Below are 20,763 nucleotides of genomic sequence, written 5' to 3'. Positions count from 1 at the left end.
ACTTTAGAGCTTACACTAATAGAATCTTCTATTTTTTCGTTAAAACTCTACATTGTAGACTTTCCTACATTGCTGTTCTTTCGTGCAGAAAACATGTTCGAGTGTGTAAGCGTGTTAGTATGTCGGGATACTTTTGCATATTAGTAAACCTAACACAGTAACTGGCTACTGATGCTTTAAAAAATTATTTTTTTATCACTAAGCAAGTAAATCTTCGTTTAAGGATGATTGAGTAAATAAATTTATGACGTCAGTTCATACGCATAAGTTTGTGCTGAACACAATACTTAAATCTCTATTTCTATATCGATATATGTTTGTGGAGCTACTTCATCCTCTCTTTGACTGATACCTAGAGAAAGAACTACCGCATTTAAAAACTGACAATACCGATCAGGACAAAATAGCCTTTGATGTAACTTTAAAATGAGTTCTTATAATAAGACCCACATACATTTTCCCACAACATAATCATATTATATATTCAAATCCTTAAAAATACCGAAAGATTCACGACACAAATGTCTCCTGACAATACTGCACTCAACAAAATGAACTTCGTGAATAACACATGTGTAGAATTGTGTTACGTGAGCTTAATCTACAGCGCCAGCTTAAATGTAAAGCAGGAGTTTAAATTAAAGCATGAACTGTATTTAAAACATGAGCCTAATTTAGATTTTCAGTAGTTTTTAATTCTAAAATACTACAGCTCATTACCAAACATAAAGTGACTTAATTAAGTTATTTAAATAGCAGTGTATTATTATATATTTAAAGAAAATCATTTATTTTTTCATTTTAGTGCATTATTAAAAGCTTGTTAATAAAACATGTTTCATGCATTCTTTCTATTTTTTTGTAGAATAAAATGTAAGCTTTATCGTATTAGCGCTATACTCCTAACCCGGAAGTCTCGAGTTCAAATCCAGGTTTGAGTCAGTAGAACGCCTCATAGTCCACCCAGCTTTGATGGTTACTTAACTCAAGTTAATGAAAGTAAAGGCGATTGGGCATAGTGCTGACTACCCCTTCACGTGCCAAGATAACAGAAACAGGAGAAATCTACTTGCCCTATGGAGAGTCAGGTTCGAAAAGAAAATTTCACTTACTTTATTGTATTAATTCATTTGTCATTTGCCACATTCACCTCAATTAGCAAAGTGACGTCATATATGGATCCGCCATTGGTTTTATAGTTACAAATAAAAGGTAAGATGTGTTAAAGATTAATTTCTCCTGCATTGCACAAAAGATCATACAATTATCAATACACATTTCTTTCTTGTTTTTTTTAATATCGCGTCCGCAAATAACGTTTTAAAATAATCAATCTTCTATTTAGTATTGTAAACATTAACGCCAAATATAAACCCAAAGAAAGAAGAAGCATCAACTACAAAAAAAAAAAGATCCACCCTCCACCGTCTGTTTCTGTGTCACATAAGATCGACTTGTTGGTTGGGTGAGTCAACACAATTCTCGATGGCAAGTCAGGCGACATTGATCTCTTATCGCACTTCAACTGTAAAAAAAATCAATATTTGAAATAGATTTTGTTCGTATCGTGCCTTTACAGTTATATTCTAGAAGAAAAATCTAGATCTACTACTGTATAAAAAAATAACACTATTTGTTTATCCAGCAAGAGCATTCATAATTTTTAAAAATGCTTCTAGTGAAAAACTTTCTTATAGAAGCTTTTGTTTAGTTTCTTGTGTCTGTTTGTCAGTGGGTATGTGGTAAAATGGCGTAACTAAATTTTGATCTACTGTAGTTTAATGCAGCGATTTTTTAATGGCATGATTGATTAGTGGTTATAGACATTCCTCTGTATGTACTAAACAGGAATGTATTCGGTTCAGGCGTTTACATTTCTATTCGCCATGCCCCCCCACCCCAAGTTGGGTTTTCAAATATGTAAGTTTTTATAAGCGCTATTTACCTCATAGCTACTTATGTTAGTGGATTCGCTGCTTGTTTCTTCAAGAATAATATCATATCGCTTATTGAAAGCTTCTTGTTATTTTTAAAACTGTAAGTACATTGCGTTATTCGCATTTGTGTCTGTTACTTGTTGATCATCAGGGTCATATTGTAGCCTACCTGACTTTGACTTTGTCATATTGTAGCCTACCTGACTTAGTCTGACTTTGTCATTTGTGGCCTACCTCACTTTGACTTTATTATATGGTATCCTACCTGGCTAAATTGTGTGGAGTTAGGGTTACGTCTCCTACGATGGGAATGTCCGTTTTTATAATTATAAAATGAAAAAAGGCTTTCATCGAACGAATAATATCATTAGTGTTAGCTTTATATAAACACGAAGTTACAGTAATGTTGTCCGGTCAATAACACCCTCGAGCAGAGCCGGCGTTAGGGGTACGCGGGGCCTATGGCCAACCATCCGCGCGGGGCCTTCTATTTTTTTCATTGGTGTATAATTAAATAAAACATGTACAGTGAGGCGTTTTTTTTTCTTCTCAACGCGAATTATTATTTATAACGATATATATGGTATTTTTAAGCTGCTTATCAATGTTGTATTAACATTAAGACACCGATTAACAAATAATTTGTTTAAAACGTTGCTTGTTTCTGTTAAGGCTTTTTGTTTGAAAAGTAAAAAAATAAAACAGATATAAGTTTGAGACACGCATTAAAGCAGTAGCGTAGCGAGGGGGGAGGGTCGGGGGTACATATGTCCCCGGGCGCCGACCTTAGGGGGTGCCAAAATGGGTTGGGACAATAAATTGAAAGGTTGGGGGCGGGGGTGCAAATTGAAAGTTTGAGGGGGGGGGGTGCAAATTGAAATCTTGAGGGGGGGGGGTTGTAAATCGAAAGTTTGAGGGGAGTGCAAATCAAAATCTTGAGGGGGGGGGGGTGCAAATCGAAAAGTTTATCCCCGGGCGCCGGGAAGGGTCGCTACGCCTCTGCATTAAAGAGACGATGAACGTCAGCTTCAAACCTGATTTTTTACATTAATGTTTACTTATGAAAATCGTACAGGTACGTTCACAAACGAAGATCTACTATTCTTGCCTTTTGTGAGGAAAATTCCATGATTATATCATCATAGTCCAAACTGGAGGCTATGTCTTTTTCTATTGACAGAATCGAAAGGCAGCAGAGCCTATCTTGGGACATCGTTGACCTCAAATAGTTCTTGATCAACTTCAGTTTGGAGAAACTTTTTTCGGCGCTTGCAACTGTGACTGGAACTGTTAGCAAGATTCTGTAGGCGATCGCCGTATTGGGAAAGGAATCCCGAATACTCCAAATGTACTGAAGGCACTGTTTGGCTGACTTAATACCTTCGGGCAACGCGCCTGCTTGTGTATTATCAAATTCTTCTCTTAAATTGCGTTTCCTCGCTTTTGATGCACCTGATTCATACTTGCGAAATCTATCTCTGTCTCATGTAGCCATGGTGTAGAGGAAAAATGGCTAAATCACGTTGAAGCAACGTTAAATCGGTCCACAGTGGCGGATGATAGTATTGATATTTTCTCAATTTATCTAGTGTTAACAGTGGCATTCAAAGTGTGTGGATGCCGGGGAAAATAGCAAAAAATTGATAGATTTCGGAATAAGCTCGAATCGTGAAAAACTGTTTACGGCTATAGATATCCAAATGAAATGACTCTCAAATGTAATCACGGACGCTCAGTGAGGTGGAACACTGGGGTGGGTGACAGTTGGTGGGGTGAGGTAAAGGATAACTGTACATTTAAATCTATGGGATGCCAAACCCTAAAAAAAATCAGTCGGATACTACGTTACTGGATCTCTGACCGCAGCCATTCAAGAGAAGGTGCGTTTTTATAGAGCGTCCACATATTACATTACAGATTAAGACCGCGTTCTCACAAGAGAAGGTCCGTGTCTATAATTAGAAAGTGAACCATGTGACAGCCAGCTTCATCTTATTTATGAGTTTCGAAACGGCATGCTCGGACTGCCGGTAATTTAGACATTTTAGAAATCAGGAGAACTTTACCATAAAACAGTCTCAGCCCGATGTATTAAACAGTATAGACTTTATAATTTGTTTAGTATACCTACACTATTTTAAAACAAGGATCACTACGGCCTTAACTATTACACTGAATATCCCTACAATTAATTAAAATAAACATGTGCTTAATCACTTTACGAATACCGTTAAAGTTTACCAAAGTGAAAATAGACAAAATTACTGTATAAACGCCCTTCAAAAATATAAAAATAAATACAAGTATAATGTATTTAAAGATGACCTGACAAGTTATAAAATATATATGAACATTTATACTGTATGGATGCCTATCAAACGTATCGTGGTGAATAAGCTCAAAAGACGCCCATACAGTGTATACATTATGATTTTAGGGATAAATACTCTGGATGTCCGGGACATGTCCCCATCCGCTCTCACTCCCTCCTCTGCAAGCCATCATCAGGTCACTGACTGTTTACTACAGGCACCCCCGCCTGCTCACTAAAAAAACGTCTTCAACTTTCTGCATACAATAGTGTATCTCTTTACGTGTTTTTCCCATTTTACCTCCAATGTCAGGTCGGGGGCTAATTCGCGACCGCCATCTCCATTCACCTCAGGACAATAGCGAGTCGACCGTGTCAGCAATGTGTGACACTAATGTCTTTCTTTAGAATAACGGTCTGTCCCAGTCCATGTAGAGGATAACTCACTAACATCAGTCGTGGCCTCAGTTTTAACATCCAACAATTTCGGCCATTTAGTTGGTTTTTTTTTTAAATTTAATTCAGCAAAACTTATTTAAGTTTACAAACTAATTCAGACAACAATGGCGTTGCTAAAGCGCGGGGCCCCTTCAAGCGCGGGGCCTGGGGCGACCGCCCCGTTTGCCACCCCCTAACGCCGGCTCTGCCCTCGAGACGTAAACCCACGGACATTCACGACAAGATATCAACTGCTGGATAAATTCCGCGACTAATACCCACTAGGCAATACCACCCCCAAACCCCAAAATTAAGGTCTGCTTAAGAAAATAGCTCAAGTTAACGAGAGAAAAAAGTACTGTCTATAACAAAACAAACATGATAAAAAAACTATTTTAATAATATAAAGTTCTATATGCCTCTATTTTCTCATTTTAATCCATAATTATATTATGTCTAATTGCATTATCATCGAATCTTCCCCCACGTGCCAAGTTAATCGTTTAGATAGAAGAATGGTCTTAATTTTGTTCGGCAGTTCCAATCAATGACGAAGCATTAAGCGCTAAGCACGACAGATAGAGGAATCAAGTTAATATATAGGGGTCATCCATAAATGATGTCAAGCTTTTTTGACGATTTTTACCTACCCCCTTCCCCTCCGTCACAAAAAGCCAGACCACCCCATAAATGACGTCACACCTCAGCCTACAACCCACACCCCTCAAAATTGCTGTTGAATTTAATCTTAAAACATCGATATTTTTCCAAAATCTTTTCAGAACTCAGTCAACATAGAGTATTTTGATGGATTCCTATTTCATTTTTTTAAAACCGTTTTCTAAAACGCGAAATAACTGCTAAAACTCGATACCTAACATTGCTTTTTGTAATTAAAAAAGTGACGTCACACCATCTGAACCCCCCCCCCCCCTCATCACACACCGTCGCAAAATTACGGACCCCCCTCCCTCCTAAGAGTGTGACGTCATTTATGGACGACCCAAAAGCTTGTAATTATTTTCGTCAAATATTATTATGATGCACCACTATTAAAATATCTAGAGCTATAAAGGATTGGACTAGCGTGGGCACTCATACAATTTCAATAGGGTTATTACAAATATATGTAGCAGTCCACGTTAGAGAGATATAGACGGCTGGGTATAGACGATTAAATAAGATACTAGGTAAGTTCTTTGGGCAACAACTCTATTTAATCATTTATATATTATTTTATATTTATATATATTATATATATTTATAGATTTTGCCTTGTGAAAAGGGTAGAGGAGTTCCGTCAATTTTACCTACACAATTTGAGATGACCTACTACAGAAATAAAAATATCTTATGCGATGCAGAAACTGACAATGGAGGATGGATCATTATGTTGGTAAGAGATGATTTTTATTTTATACGCTTGGATATAATAAACCATAATTCTTTCAGTTTAAATAAATGAAGTAGTTGTTTCCAAGAACAAATTTAAAACCACGATATTAAAAAATAAAACAAAAAAATCGCAAATGTAGAAATTCTGAAAGAAGCATAAATTAATCAGATTTCTAAAATTCTAAAATGGTGAAAACCTTCATGTTAGGGAGTTTTGGCGATCCAAGATCTCTCGAAAAGTTTACTGTGAAAACGTAATTTTGAAATGCCAATGCAATATTATTAAGCGCCAAATCAAAGAGCAATATCTTGCATGGATTTCTTTAGCCTAGGCTCTTAATTTTCCTGATTTCTGCAATATACAATAAAATCTATTTTTTTAAAAAGGTCTAACAAATGTGACCATTTATCACGGATGGGGGGGGGGGGGGGGGGGGTGGGGACGGGGACGGGGACGGGGGGTCGAATGCTAGAGCTTACGACTGCTAACCCCAAAATATCGAGTTTGAATCTCGAGACAGAGCCTATATGACGCTCCCGAGTTCATCTAGCTCTGATTGGTAGGCCTACTAGACTCGCGTTAGGGAAACTAAGGCAAAGGGCTGATCACTCCCATTGTATGCCGAGGTCATTGAAACAGTTGAATTCTACTTTACCTGCTCCATGTGTCTTTGGGACAAACGGGAAACGGTAATGATGACTTGCCCCAAGTTCGGAACTCGGAAAGATGACGGACGTCAGCTTGTGCATTGTCACTGTATTTTGACCCAAGTGCCAAGTTTCAAAGAAATAGGTCAGTAAGAAATAGTCGAAATTTCTCTCGCCAGTTTCGATCCGTGACGTACATCGCAAAGGCACGAGGAAGCAAGTTAATTTCAAGCTTGTGAAAATAGTTTTTTTTAAAAAATATATAATTATAAACCACTATTACAATAACAAAAATGAAAAGTTTTCGTTGCTAATTTATGTATTAAATACATTTTTTTTAAATATTAAAAAGTGACCCACGCCTTTCTTTTTAGTTATTGATTTTAAAAAAAAATACAAGCTATTATTTAACTTGCTTTCTCTGTCTGTCTATGTGTCGGGTTTAACGTTTGTCATCGGTCAAAACTAAAAAGAAACATTTCTAACACGTCTAACGGGCCGATTTCTTTCAAATTCAAATTAATTGTGCACTATAACAATAAATAAAGCGGGAGTAATCTCCTCTAAAGTTCTCGTCCCTTACAATATATTTAAATAGAATTGAATCGAGTGTAAAAAAAAAACAACATAGCACACACAATGAATGTAAACGAAGTGTTATAATATATTTTTTGCTTTATAAAGTAAACATTAACACATTTTTAAAACATTATTTTATATGAAGACACTTTTACAAGCACACATCAGAAGTGTGTATGATAAATTATATAAAAGCTTGAATAAAATATTCAACACAGACTGTAATTTTTTTTAATGTTTTAAGTGTTTTTAATTGTAGGCCTGTTACTTTAATATTTCGTTCTTAATTTTTTCCACCATTTATGTTTTTTATTTACCAGTATATATGCAACAATTTTTTTATTTTCATTTAATATTTATTTTATAAACTGTTTATTTTGAAAAGCATTATTCATTATTAACTCTACTAGATCTAAGTGTTTTACACATTACTTAACCTTACTACTAAAATAAACACATTAAAATACTTTAAAATTTTAACTGTCAATTATGACAACTACAAAAACTAGAATAATATTAATTACATTAAATTATTCGAATCTTATGTTTTTTAATATTTTTTTAAATATTGAGATTTTGTTTGTTTTAGGCCATCAAAAAAAAATGGAACAATCTCCCACAGACAGGTGTCAGTTACTGATGGGCCTGTCAATCTCATATACACTTCCTTCGTCGACTTTACTACCTCCTCAAACAAAAGTCTGGAGCAGAAGTTTAGACTCTTCAGGCTGTCCTACAAGAAAAAGATGGTTGTGGGCCTCTTGATTTTGTCCATGTTCTCCAGTGGGTGTGGCTTCTCACTGATGGCACCATTTTTTCCTCAAGAGGTAATGGATTGGTCAGTTTTGTTAATGGGCAGAGGGTAATGATTGGTCAGTTTTGTTAATGGGCAAAGGGTAATGGATTGGTCTCCCTGATGGCACCATTTTTTCCTCAAGTGGTAATGGATTGGTCAGTTTTGTTAATGGGCAGAGGGTAATGATTGGTCAGTTTTGTTAATGGGCAAAGGGTAATGGATTGGTCAGTTTTGTTAATGTACAGAGGGAAATGATTGGTCAGTTTTGTTAATGTACAGAGGGAAATGATTGGTCAGTTTTGTTAATGGGCAAAGGGTAATGGATTGGTCAGTTTTGTTAATGGGCAGAGGGTAATGGATTGGTCAGTTTTGTTAATGGGCAGAGGGAAATGATTGGTCAGTTTTGTTAATGGGCAAAGGGTAATGGATTGGTCAGTTTTGTTAATGTACAGAGGGAAATGATTGGTCAGTTTTGTTAATGGGCAGAGGGTAATGGATTGGTCAGTTTTGTTAATGGGCAGAGGGTAATGGATTGACCAGTTTTGTTAATGGGCAGAGGGTAATGAATTGGTCAGTTTTGTTAATGTAAAGGGGGGGGGGGGGGTGAGGGTAATGGATTGGTCAGTTTTGTTAAAGTAAAGGGGGGTGAGGGTAAAGGATTGGTCAGTTTTGTTAAAGGGGGGTGAGGGTAATGGATTGGTCAGTTTTGTTAAAGGGGGGTGAGGGTAATGGATTGGTCAGTTTTGTTAAAGGGGGGTGAGGGTAATGGATTGGTCAGTTTTGTTAAAGGTGGGTGAGGGTAATGGATTGGTCAGTTTTGTTAAAGGGGGGTGAGGGTAATGGATTGGTCAGTTTTGTTAAAGGGGGTGAGGGTAATGGATTGGTCAGTTTTGTTAAAGGGGGGTGAGGGTAATGGATTGGTCAGTTTTGTTAAAGGGGGGTGAGGGTAATGGATTGGTCAGTTTTGTTAAAGTAAAGGGGGTTGAGGGTAATGGATTGGTCAGTTTTGTATAAGTAAAGGGGGGTGAGGGTAATGGATTGGTCAGTTTTGTTAAAGGGGGGTGAGGGTAATGGATTGGTCAGTTTTGTTAAAGTAAAGGGGGGGGGGGGTGAGGGTAATGGATTGGTCAGTTTTGTTAAAGGGGGGTGAGGGTAATGGATTGGTCAGTTTTGTTAATGGGCAGTGGATAATGGATTAGTCAGTTTTGTAAATGTGGAGAGGAGTGAAGATATAGCAGAACTTTGCTACTGGTATAACAAACATAATTGCATGTGAAGCATGTCTTCATGAAGCTTTTGTTTATTGTCTATAGAGTTCGTTATAATTACAGATAAGGACATGAATCTACATGCACAGTCTGTGTGATTATAGTTATATTGTTTTAAAGGAGCAGAATTCGCATAACTCTGTGGCTAGAATGTCTATGTACAGTGGGGCAGAATGTCCATTTACAGTGTGGCTAGAATGTCTTTGTACAGTGGGGGCAGAATATCTGTTTACAGTGTGTGCAGAATGTCTATTCATGGACTGGATAGAATGTCTATTTACAATCAGGGGGTAGAATTTTACATCGTGATACACTTATAATAACTGTCAGTGCTTTTTTTTTTGTAAAAAAAAAATAGGTGATGGATTGCCTAACTTTTATTTATTAATAAACGTTACAATACAAGAAAAGTAATATTTTTTCCCCACATGGAAAAAGGTGCCAGTATGCTGAACCGGTGCGTAAAAGTTTCCCTTTCAAACCTGACGGGCAAGTGAAGTGGAGTTCACTTGTTTCTGTTACCTCAGCTTATGAAGAGATAGTGTGGTCAGCACTATGCCCAGCCGACTTTACTTTCCCTAACATGAGTTAGGTACCCATGTCATGTTCCACCATCAGTACAAATATGCAGATAGGAATAACTGCATGAAGTGATCTGTTGTTTACAAAATCCTTTTCACTTCCATTCCAGGCAGAAAAGAAAGGTGTCTCTAACACAGTCACAGGTTTCATCTTCAGTTCATTCGAGTTCATGATCTTCATTTCATCTCCATTCTTTGGTAACTATGTAAGTGATTACATCATCTTTATCTCATCTCCATTCTTTGGTAACTGTGTAAGTGGTAAGAATTTGTATTAATGAATCTAAAAAGAAAAAGAAAACAAAAACATTACTTTTGTTGATAAAAAAAAACTGTTTTTTTTGTTTCCTTCCCTTTCATGATAAAAGTCCTTAAGGTAAATGGAGCAAGGTTATTTTGACCTAAGCTCATAAAGGGATTATGGGGTTTTGATAAGGGTGTTAGCATATTGACTTATGTTATTTTGATAAGGGTGTTAGTGTATTGACTTATGTTATTTTGATAAGGGTCTAAGTGTATTGACTAATGTTGTATTGCCTTATGTTCAGACATTTTTCTCCTGGGGAGAGGGGGGGGGGGGGGCTTGAAATTTCCATAGCGGTGGGAAGTGAAAGTGTGTTCCGAAGGTGATACTTGAAAGAAACTTAGTGTATGGTATGTTGTTTTTTGTGCTGAAAAGAAATGCTGAAGCCACAAAAATAGAGTTGATATACAATAGATAACACTGATTAAATAAATAGATAAGGAGTTAATTAGTGGGGAAATGATATAGTCAATATGAACAAAAATAACACAAAGAACATATGCATTAAGTAATGCTGAAACAAAATGAAATTAAGGGAAGTAACTCTACATTGTAGTGTTATTCTTTTTTTAAATAGGTTATATTTTTGTTAGTTTTATTCTAATTTATTCATTGTCTGTACTCTCGGAGATTTTCAATTATTTTCATTTAATTATACTGGCTTCTATTAGTGTGTCCAGATTACTAAATATCTAAATAAAATATACCTGAATATACCTGAATTACTTATTAAATCATCATCCTCCTAGCTGATCTGAAATGGACAACTATATTAAATTAATGATTTTGTCTTTGTACAGCTGACCAGGATTGGACCCAAGTTTATGCTAGTGTCTGGACTGTTGGTTGCTGGAAGCTGCTCCATTTTGTTTGGGTTAGTTCCCTTTCTTTTAATGATCATTATTTTTTTAAAAGATCTGTAGGCCCTATAGTTTAGCCACTTGTCAATTCCATATGCCTTTTTTTTTAAATTCTATAAATTTGTTGAGTGAGTTTCTTTTTACATAAGAAACCTGTTCAATTTCCATTTAGGTCTCCTAAAAATAATATATACTTTGCTTTTTTACTGTCTATAGGTAATTTATAGTTGTATCATATTATGACATAAGGAAAAATGGTATCTGACATTAAAAGGAGGGAGTAAAAATCACTGATATAAGAAATAATTCCCCCCTCCCAAAAAAAATTCATTATATTTCAGAACAAAACTGATAAACTGTTGTACATATAAATGACGTTCTACATAGAATACTATTATTGTAATAAATTGATAACATCCTGTATATCCTAAACATAGCCTACTGTAAAACCTTCAGTTTTTGATTCTCTAAATTATTCATAAATATTTTTTCTTCTACCTTGTTCTAGCACATTAGATCGATGCCCACCTGGATTACATTTCATCGTCGTTTGTTTTGCTTGTCGTTGTGTCGAGGCTTTGGCCATGTCTGCTTTTATGACATCGGGTTTTGCAATCATCTCCAATGAGTTCCCGCAAAATGTAGCCACTGTTTTTGTGAGTGAAACACTGTAAATCTTTTAGATGTTGTTTAATTACGTTACTTTCAAAGATTTTATTTAGTTTTTACACAATAAGCGAACTACTTTTAAGCCCATCACTTTTTGACAAAGGGAATACATGCAGACTGTAAATGCTGGTGTTTTAAAATAATGCAGCTTCAAATTTTTTAAATTTAAAAACAAACAAAAACAATAACCAATTTAAAAAAAAATATATCAATTTTTTTAGTTTATCATTTTTAATATTTTTAACATTTTAAAACCTTTAAATTCAGTCAATTATAAATAAGGGACAGTTATTTTATTTATTGTAAAAAACTTAAAAATATTCTTAGCTATCAAAATATGAATTTATAAAGACTTAAAAACCTGACATTTGAAATAAAGTTAATCTGTTTCGCCACTTATCCTGGGAGTGTGGTAAACATTTGCTTTTTTTTTTTTTACTTTTTTCTAAACATGACCAATACGAATCTTTGAATACAGATACTAACCTCTCTCAGTATATTTACCTACCATCACATTGTATAAAAACAAAAATAAAATATGAGAAGTAAAAAGGAACACAGATATATTACAAGGGAAAATAAAGATAAGTAAAACAAAAATCCTTATTCTAGTCAGGCAAGTTCTGGGTCATTATGCTGATAACTATTTACCCAAATATTTTTAGCTTCAGGACTATTCGCCCAAAAGTCTTATTACCCAAAGAGCCCACATTCCAAAAGCCAGTTGCTCAAAAGCTGGTTGCACAAGAAATATTTATACATTGCACCTGCTATGTTATTTTCACTTTTCCTGTTTGGTGTCACATTACTACCTAGTGACATCATCACCTATTGTTTAACACCAAATATATATTTAACCTTATCTCAGACAATTTTGAAGGCTTACTAAATTATTGTCATTTGAAATATTTAAACCACAAGAAAAGCACCCACCTAGTCAAAAAAGTGTAAACTAAAAAGCATTCTGGGATATTTAATTTTCTTTTTAAACCTCTTTTAGGTAGGAGGATATGGGTTGCCTTTCTTTGTTGTTGGAACTCTTATTATACTCACAGGGATTGGAATATTCATGTTTCTTCCTAAACCACAAGGTAACACGCTTTAAGATATATTTTTTTATGTATTAGGATAAGTCGGCCTAGCATATTTTTTAAAAATCTGTAATTATTATTATAGTCACAGGGATTAGTATATTTAGTTTCTTCCTAATCCGCAACAGGAAGTTTTAACCAGGATATTTTGTTTCATAATTTTTATTCTTCATTCCTTTCATTAAACTTTTGGAAATAAGTCAGTGTGTTGGGTATTGTATTGGGTATTGTAAGTCTGATAATAAGGTACTTGTAAGTGTTGTACAGAAGCAATGCATGTCTTTTGATATGAGCACTTCTTTAAAAAAAAAACCGATTCTCAGCCATAACACCTCTGATAACATTGTCTTTCAACCTTTATCACATTTATATTTAATTATTGTATTACATAAAAAAAACTACAACATTTATGATTGTGATGTTCTGTTCTTAACATCAAGACCTGTTGAAGCTTTACATTGTGACTCTCTTCCAGAACTGGAGAAAGAAAGAAAAACAAGTTTCCTGTCCTTGTTAAAGAGTCCAATGGTCTGGTTCACTGGGCAGAGCATCATGATGTGTTCTCTGGGCATTCTTTTCCTTGACCCCACACTGGCCAAACACTTGGAGCAGGTAATTTAATTATTTTAAATATTTTAATCTGACTAGTCATTACCATAAATGGTCAGATAACCAGGATCAAAATGGTAATAAAAAATCATTACTGTTCTTTTACAATGGTTTTCCTGAGGCTAAAAAAGGGTAATACATTTTTAAACATTTTTTTAGTATTAGTTGGCATATATAGTATACAGATATTCATCATGTAATTGTGACACATATCACAATTATCACTACTGGGGCTCATGTTCTATTTTTGTTTTTGCTGACCTTGGACAGGATTGTCCCTGTGTTGCATGACTATATAATTTCTCTTTAAGATCTTTAGCACTTTAATTTATTATTTATATCTTTCTGCTTAATAGAATAAAATAATAAGAACTTCGTGAAAAAAAAAAACCCCAGAGAAATTAAACAATTTAAGCATTGACATTCTTTTTTCTTCTATTACAGTTTAATTTATCAACAGGTATTATTGGGCTAATATTTTTTATAACTCCATGTCTGTATGCAATTACCTCGCCAATATGGGGATACATCAGTGATTCCAAGGTATGTATCTGTTTTGTGTGGGACTTTGACTATAAAGACAGTTTGTGAATTATTTTTACTAAAAAAAGCTTTTAGTAGGTTACATGGAAAGTTTATTTAGGTTTTGACACTTCCAGTTTTGAAAACCACATATAAAAATAATGTTAGTCTTGCACTCTTATCCAATTTACTTTGCTATTATGGGCCTACTATACCTAATTAAATGTAAGCACAGTAATTTTATTTCACATCAGTTCTATGGTATAACTGATTTTACCCAACTCGAATGGGTACTTGTATTTAAAATGGGCAGGGTGGGGGTGGGGGGGGGGGTTGATGAAGGGGAAAGTGAGAGAAGGAAGGCAAATTTTATGAAAATTATGGCTGGCAAAATAATTTGACATGTGTAATTAATGAAACCTGTAACATGGAACAATAAACAACCTCCAAATCCTTACACCCACCCCAGGTGACAGAAAAAATGTATACTCAGACGACTAAATTAAAAAAGTAGATTTTTTTTTAAAAAGTTCAATTTTGCAACATCAGTTTAATTTGTTTTGTGGTTCCATGATACAATTTTTTATTTCCAGAATATCAATGGTTCATTGATCACACTGGGCAACTTGATGTGTGGGATTGGTCTCATTATTGTTGGACCCAGCCCTTACCTCCCCTTTCTACCTAGGTGAGTCATCACTTTACATTAGTCATGTAGATCTAGTTGTGCATTGAAATCTAAAGCCTAGTTAAAAGATATCACTGTATCGTCACAACTTATTTTACGTGGTACTTTAAGGTTAAATTTAGTGAATTTGAATGTTTTGGATTGGGTTAAGTACAATACTACCTCCTTGATAAAAATAATTCAATATTATATGAAGATAAATGAAAACTAAATCAAAACATTCTCATAGAGGTTATAATTAACTTTGACTTGTAATATAATTAATAAGTCACCAAATATAAAATGTAATTAGGCAGACCATGATAATTGATATTTAAGTCAGCTCAGGTAATCAATTCATTATAGATTATAATTAACTTTGACTGGTAATATAACTAGCAAGTCACCAAATGAGATATGTATATAGAAACAATTCATATAATAGGCGAACAATGATATTCAAGTCAATTCAACAATGTTAATTTTAATACTTTGCAAGTATTAGACATGTTTGATAATAAAAATACAACTTCTCTTTACAGTGAATTGTGGGTAATTATCATAGGCCTTGTAATATTAGGAATGTTCTATGCCTTGGCTATTGTTCCTGCACTGAACTGTTTGCTGATTGGTGCAGTGTAAGTCATTGAGTACTTTCTTTGTTAATGTTTATTGCTAAATTATTTTTGTCTAGAGAAATAACTTATTTCTGAATTGCCTGCAGCCACTTAAATTGCTTATGATTTAGAGTTTTATCTTAGAATTTTAACTTTAGTTCATGTTACATAGTTTCAATATTAAAACATTTTTGATTAATGGAAAATGACATCTTTTAATTTTATCAAATGGGGGATAACTTACCATTAAATTTCATGTTCAATTCTAAAATATGAAATATTTACTAACCTGAAATTAAGCTATCATAAATAATTTAAAAAAAATGATTTAAAAGTGTTTTAAGAGGATAGTTATTAAAATAATACCTTATTCTACCATAGACCTGTTACACTCAGAATTCTTGAAATTGCAAAAAAAAATATGTAAGGGAATTAACTGTTGCTTAAACTTGTATCCACAGGGAAGTTGGTTTTGAAAACAATATTGACACATATGGTGTTGTTGTTGGTTTGTTTAATTCAATCTTTTGCCTTGGGTAAGTCTAGACTCACAGTTTGCTGTATATATTAATAAAACGATAAATTAGCCGAGCAAAATCTAAGTGCAGCACATAAAATAAGGGAGATAAAAAAAACGTATTTATGTTACAGTTCTTTCATTGGTCCCATGCTTGGTGGTGTTCTGATTGAGGAAATGGGCTTTCGTTACGGTGCTACGCTAATTAGTGGTATTTATTTTTTTTGTGGTGAGTAACTTGTCAGTCATGTAAGTGTCTTGTAGTGTCTTAGAACAAAGGCCTCTGACTATAACTCCTGACAACTTCACCTGCTGTTTTAAATTGATCCTTAAATAACCCTTCTTGTTAAGTTTTTGTTCATCACAAGAACTTGTTTTGAAATTTAAAATGAAAATAATTTAAAAAATTTTTGCAGATGGTTTGTTGCGGTGGATTTTTCCTGTGTAGACATTTCAAGGCGAGGTCATGCGGGACATTTATTTATGAAATGTTAGACACAGATGACGAATGTGTCAACAGCGACTACCTAACCATGTCTCAGGTATGATGTCCACTTAGGTTGGAGAGGATTAAAGTAGAGCAACATTTGGACAGTGGGACAGTGTTGTCGAATGGTAGAGCATACGACTGCAAACCCGAAAGTTTAAAGTTCGAATTCTGGTTCGAATCTGTAAATGTCACTAAGCCCACCTAGCTCTAATGGGTACCTGACTCATGTTAGTGAAAGTAAAGGCAGCTGGGCACAGAGCTGACTACACTATCCCTTCATATGCCAAGGTCACAGAAACAGGTGGGCTCTACTTCACCTGCCCATTGACCATCAGGTTTGAAATGGAACATTACTTTTTCATTGAGGACATGTCTTTCGTGCAGATCTATCAACAGTGAAGAATTTGGTGTATATTTTTACTCTATTTTCTAATCATAATTTATTAATCGTATGATACATTATTAAACTGAAAAATAATTGTAAATATTTAACTCATTTTACTGGTGATTTTATTTAGCAAGTTATTTATCTACAATACAATGTACATTTACAACAAACCGTACAAAAATTTCATACTCTTAAAAAAGTAAATGTCACAAAGATGCAAATTATATACTCAAACAAATTTATTGCACAAAACCCTCTACCCACTTTTTACCATACTGTCTGTTTGTGGCTGCATAATTTTTTTATAGGAGCATGTGTTACATATTGTTATTTAAATAAAAACAAATTTCAGGTAATATCATTTTTTTAAAAATACTTGTGACAAATGTTTTTATTTAAGAAAAATGTTGAAGAACCTACCACTACAACTACATTTTTTAATGTAAATAAAGTAACTCTCTCTTGTTATATGTTATACATTTTGTTGAAATAATACCTGAAGAGATGAACACATTTTATAATCAACACTTAATAATTTCAATTTTTTTATCTATTGAATTATTCAATCAACTACTTAAGAAATTATATTTTTCATTAAAAAAAATATATGACAAATATAAAATCAGTATTAAAATAAAATAAACCTGTAAATTGCATTTAGTTCCTATTGTAAACACAAATATAAGCCCTCAATATTTAAAGCTTAGCCAATTGTTTTTTTCTCCCTATCACATATTTTTTAATGACTCACACATTTATTTATAAACAATTGTAAAAAAATAAGGATTTGACAGTTTTTAATTTTAGTTTTTCTACCTTCATTTTGATTATATATTTTTTCTGTTAGAACTACTTTATGTCTAATTATCTAACTAAATTTCTCATGTTTATACAGTGGTTAAATTCCTGCCCTGTGTATTTGTAGATTATTTAATGTATGTATTTTTGTATAACATATACAACAAAAATGACCACTAAAACATGCTGAACTCTGCTGCAGCTACAATTGTTTACATTGTGTTAAATTTACCACATAATTTTAACATGTGCTCACAATTTTTACATTGATTTACAACAATTTACATGCTAGGAGTGAATTTTTACCATGATGTAAATTTATTTGAATAATGAAAACATGCATGATGTATAGAATGATGAGATCTCATATACCTGATTTTTAAATTAGTTGTTTGGAATGTGTGTATTTTTAAAAGAAGTTTTATAAATGATCAAAATGATTTCTAGTATTATTTGTTATAGTTGTTATTTTTTAAATTGGTACATTTGTAACAATAAAACTGTGTGTATGTGATGGTGGGGAGAAGAGGTGTGACTAGGAAGATGCTAAAAAGATGCAATTAAAAATTTAAAATGATAGCACATATGTTAATCTATCTATATATATAATTCTCTTCATGGGGACCATATGAGACACCACGCAGCTTGGCCATCCCTACCGGAAAAAGAAGATGTGATGTATTCTATAAAATGTATATTTATACAGTTGTTAAACATTAGTCCCATTTTATTATTCTCATACAAATATTTCAGATGTATATTATCCTTTTTGACGATTTCTAAAGAATGAAACTAAAATTTCAGATGCTAAGCTGTAGTGCATATTTTTTAATATGCTGACTAACAAGGAAAGCATATAAAAAAGACGTGTGTTAAAAAACCAACCAATATTAACCACTCTGTTGTTTGATTAACATTGTTTTGTTTTAATTATGTTGACTGTAATAAAACAATACAGCAAATGAAAACTTCATTTTGTATTTTTATAAGAATTAGTTTAAAAAAATCTAAATAAAAATGCTGCAAAATGTGTATTACATTGAAGGCTTGGAATATATCATTTTAAGGAAACAGTTGTGATTTGAATAATAAATTGTATAAAGATAAAATATTCATATACATCTTACATAGTTCTAAAGAGTTTAAAGGAATGTTTAGGCTAAATATGTCTATATTATTTCTACCTTTCTGAGAAGAGTGGGATGGCGTGGTTGAAGAAATAGCTTATGACTGTAAACTTATTTGGATTCCATGCTTTAGTCAGTAATCCACCAAGCTCTGATGGGTACAGTATCTGACTTAGGAAAGGAAAAGTGGCTGAGCACAGTGCTGACCACACCTTCCATTCATATGCAGAGGTCATGGCAGAGGCGTAGCTACCATTCCCGGCGCCTGGGGACAAACTTTCGATTTGCACCCCCTCAAACTTTCGATTTGCACCCCCCTCAAGCTTTCAATGAAAGTTTCATTTTTATTTTGGACCCATTTTAGCGCCCCCTGAGGTCGGCGCCAGGGGACATATGTTCCCCCCTCCCCCCACGCTACGCTACTGGGTCATGGTAACAGGCGAAGTTCATCTTCCCAATGGACCACCAGGCTCTGTATTTCAAAATGAACTTTAATTTTGTTTTACATCGTAGCGAAACATTAGCTTACCAACCAGATTTGAGATATTAGTATAGCCTTACTGCATTGAGCTAATGAACCGAATTTATTATTATAGTGTTAGTATTTTAATATTGAGTCTAGTTTAGTAAAATTAAGGGGTTAAAGATTAATTACTGCTATTTGATTATGCAGTTATAAGTAAGGGAAAAAAGGGACTAACATCCAATAGTTTTAAAGTGTACGCTGTTGGTATCGATACACCTAGAATCATAAAGACGTGTAGTCTGCTTGACCTGGGATCGGTATTGCACAAGCACGATGTAATGTTAAGTTTACAGTTTCAGCAAATAAAGAATTTCCTAATTCTACTCGTGTTGTGTCTTTAATGATTTGGATAACTAAAGAGTAGAGCTTTATACAGCAAAATTATTATGTAAGTTGTCATACATATCTGTATCTGTCATGAGTATTATTATTTGTTATTGTTGTAAATAACGAGCATATGAATTTCTATAATCTTACTATGATTTCTCTTGTATTTGGTTACAACATTCACGGTGGAAATGGAGTGGGAGATGGGGGAGTGGTGTTACGATACGTGGCGCAACATTTATTTTGAATACTTGAAAAACGTGTTAGTTTAGGTTAGCTTTATCTTTATTTATTTTATTTTGCGGAATACGATGAAAGGGACGTTATAGTGAAGGGAGGGGAAGGTGTAAGGTCTGACATTTTGTGAAGACATGTGACATGAGGCTGCTGTGGCATAAAATAATCTAAAATAGTGTGTCGTTATTCAAAGACTGGCCCAATCCATATAAAACAGTACAACAAATCGGTAAACAACCCTGAACATGATTTGATTAAATAAAAACGTCTTCGATTCTAGAAACATATCTACAGTCCAAGGGAAATAATAAGAATAAAAACAACTTAAATTATCTTAGTTGCTTCCCCTACATCATACATCTTCTAATATATAAAGCTCAACTCTGCATGTAACATATATGTTTGTCGTAGATACTTCGATGGATTTAAGTGTTAGATTATTAAAGTCCTTATGGTCTATATTTATGAGTTAACAAATTAATATTGAAAGTTTTGGGAAATAGTTTTCATTTATCAAAATGAAAGTAATAATTTTCGGCATGTTCATTAAACACAAGTTTTAAAAAATATCATCTTTTACAAAAATTCTAATTATGTCTTTATTTAGTCCTATAGCACTTACTTCCCTTTGATACATTAGGAAAGCACAATTACTTCCCTTTATAAAACCATTGCATTAGTGGAAAAGAATTTACTTTCTATTACTTTGATTTGATGTTGGGAAAAAAAAATAATTACATAATTAGCGGGGATTGATCAAGTGCAAACGTTGTAGGTATTTTACGGATAAGCTTGGAGTATTATAATTGTTCATTAAATTGAAACAGGCGCGTTCGTTTAAGTGAGTGCAAAAGACTATGAATAAGTTGGGGTACTATAGTCGTTTATTAAGCTAAAACAGGCGATTCCACCCCGGGCTAGACTGTGAGCACTTTGCGTTTATGTTCGCGTTAGTATTTTCTTTGTGTTTTGGATGGGTTTGCGTTAGTGGTTGCAGTTTGATTTGGTTCGTGTTTGTTCTTTCTTTTTTCGTTTTTGTTTGTGTTTTTTTCTTTGGGTTT

At 33.9% G+C, this 20,763-nt stretch overlaps 1 protein-coding gene across 1 annotated transcript; it reads left to right on the top strand.

Annotated features, from left to right (window-relative positions):
- The first annotated feature begins 1,048 nt into the window (after positions 1–1,048).
- On the top strand, positions 1,049–16,985 carry LOC131940291 (MFS-type transporter SLC18B1-like). Its single transcript, XM_059298937.1, has 14 exons — positions 1,049–1,088; positions 5,954–6,082; positions 7,898–8,135; positions 10,064–10,159; positions 11,058–11,131; positions 11,626–11,773; positions 12,787–12,877; positions 13,353–13,489; positions 13,931–14,029; positions 14,602–14,696; positions 15,218–15,313; positions 15,754–15,828; positions 15,944–16,038; positions 16,226–16,985. Exons 2-14 carry the CDS (start codon positions 6,045–6,047, stop codon positions 16,255–16,257), a joined length of 1,314 nt encoding a protein of 437 aa, XP_059154920.1. The 5' UTR covers positions 1,049–1,088; positions 5,954–6,044; the 3' UTR covers positions 16,258–16,985.
- The last annotated feature ends 3,778 nt before the right edge of the window (positions 16,986–20,763 follow it).

This window comes from Physella acuta, unplaced genomic scaffold (assembly GCF_028476545.2).
Source record: "Physella acuta isolate Inbredline_101_S28 unplaced genomic scaffold, ASM2847654v3 ptg000315l, whole genome shotgun sequence".
In the NCBI taxonomy this organism is placed as follows: Eukaryota; Metazoa; Mollusca; class Gastropoda; family Physidae; genus Physella; species Physella acuta.
Note: the sequence above shows the minus strand (reverse complement) of the source record. Positions and strands in the feature narration are given on the sequence as shown.

What these genes read in the sequence shown, in the direction of transcription:
- LOC131940291 (XM_059298937.1), top strand. Translation starts at nt 6,045, where the DNA reads ATGCAGAAACTGACAATGGAGGATGGATCATTATGTTG. An exon ending in GATACATCAGTGATTCCAAG is followed by an intron (nt 14,030 to 14,601) that starts GTATGTATCTGT and finishes TTTTATTTCCAG; the next exon opens with AATATCAATGGTTCATTGAT. An exon ending in AATTCAATCTTTTGCCTTGG is followed by an intron (nt 15,829 to 15,943) that starts GTAAGTCTAGAC and finishes TTTATGTTACAG; the next exon opens with TTCTTTCATTGGTCCCATGC.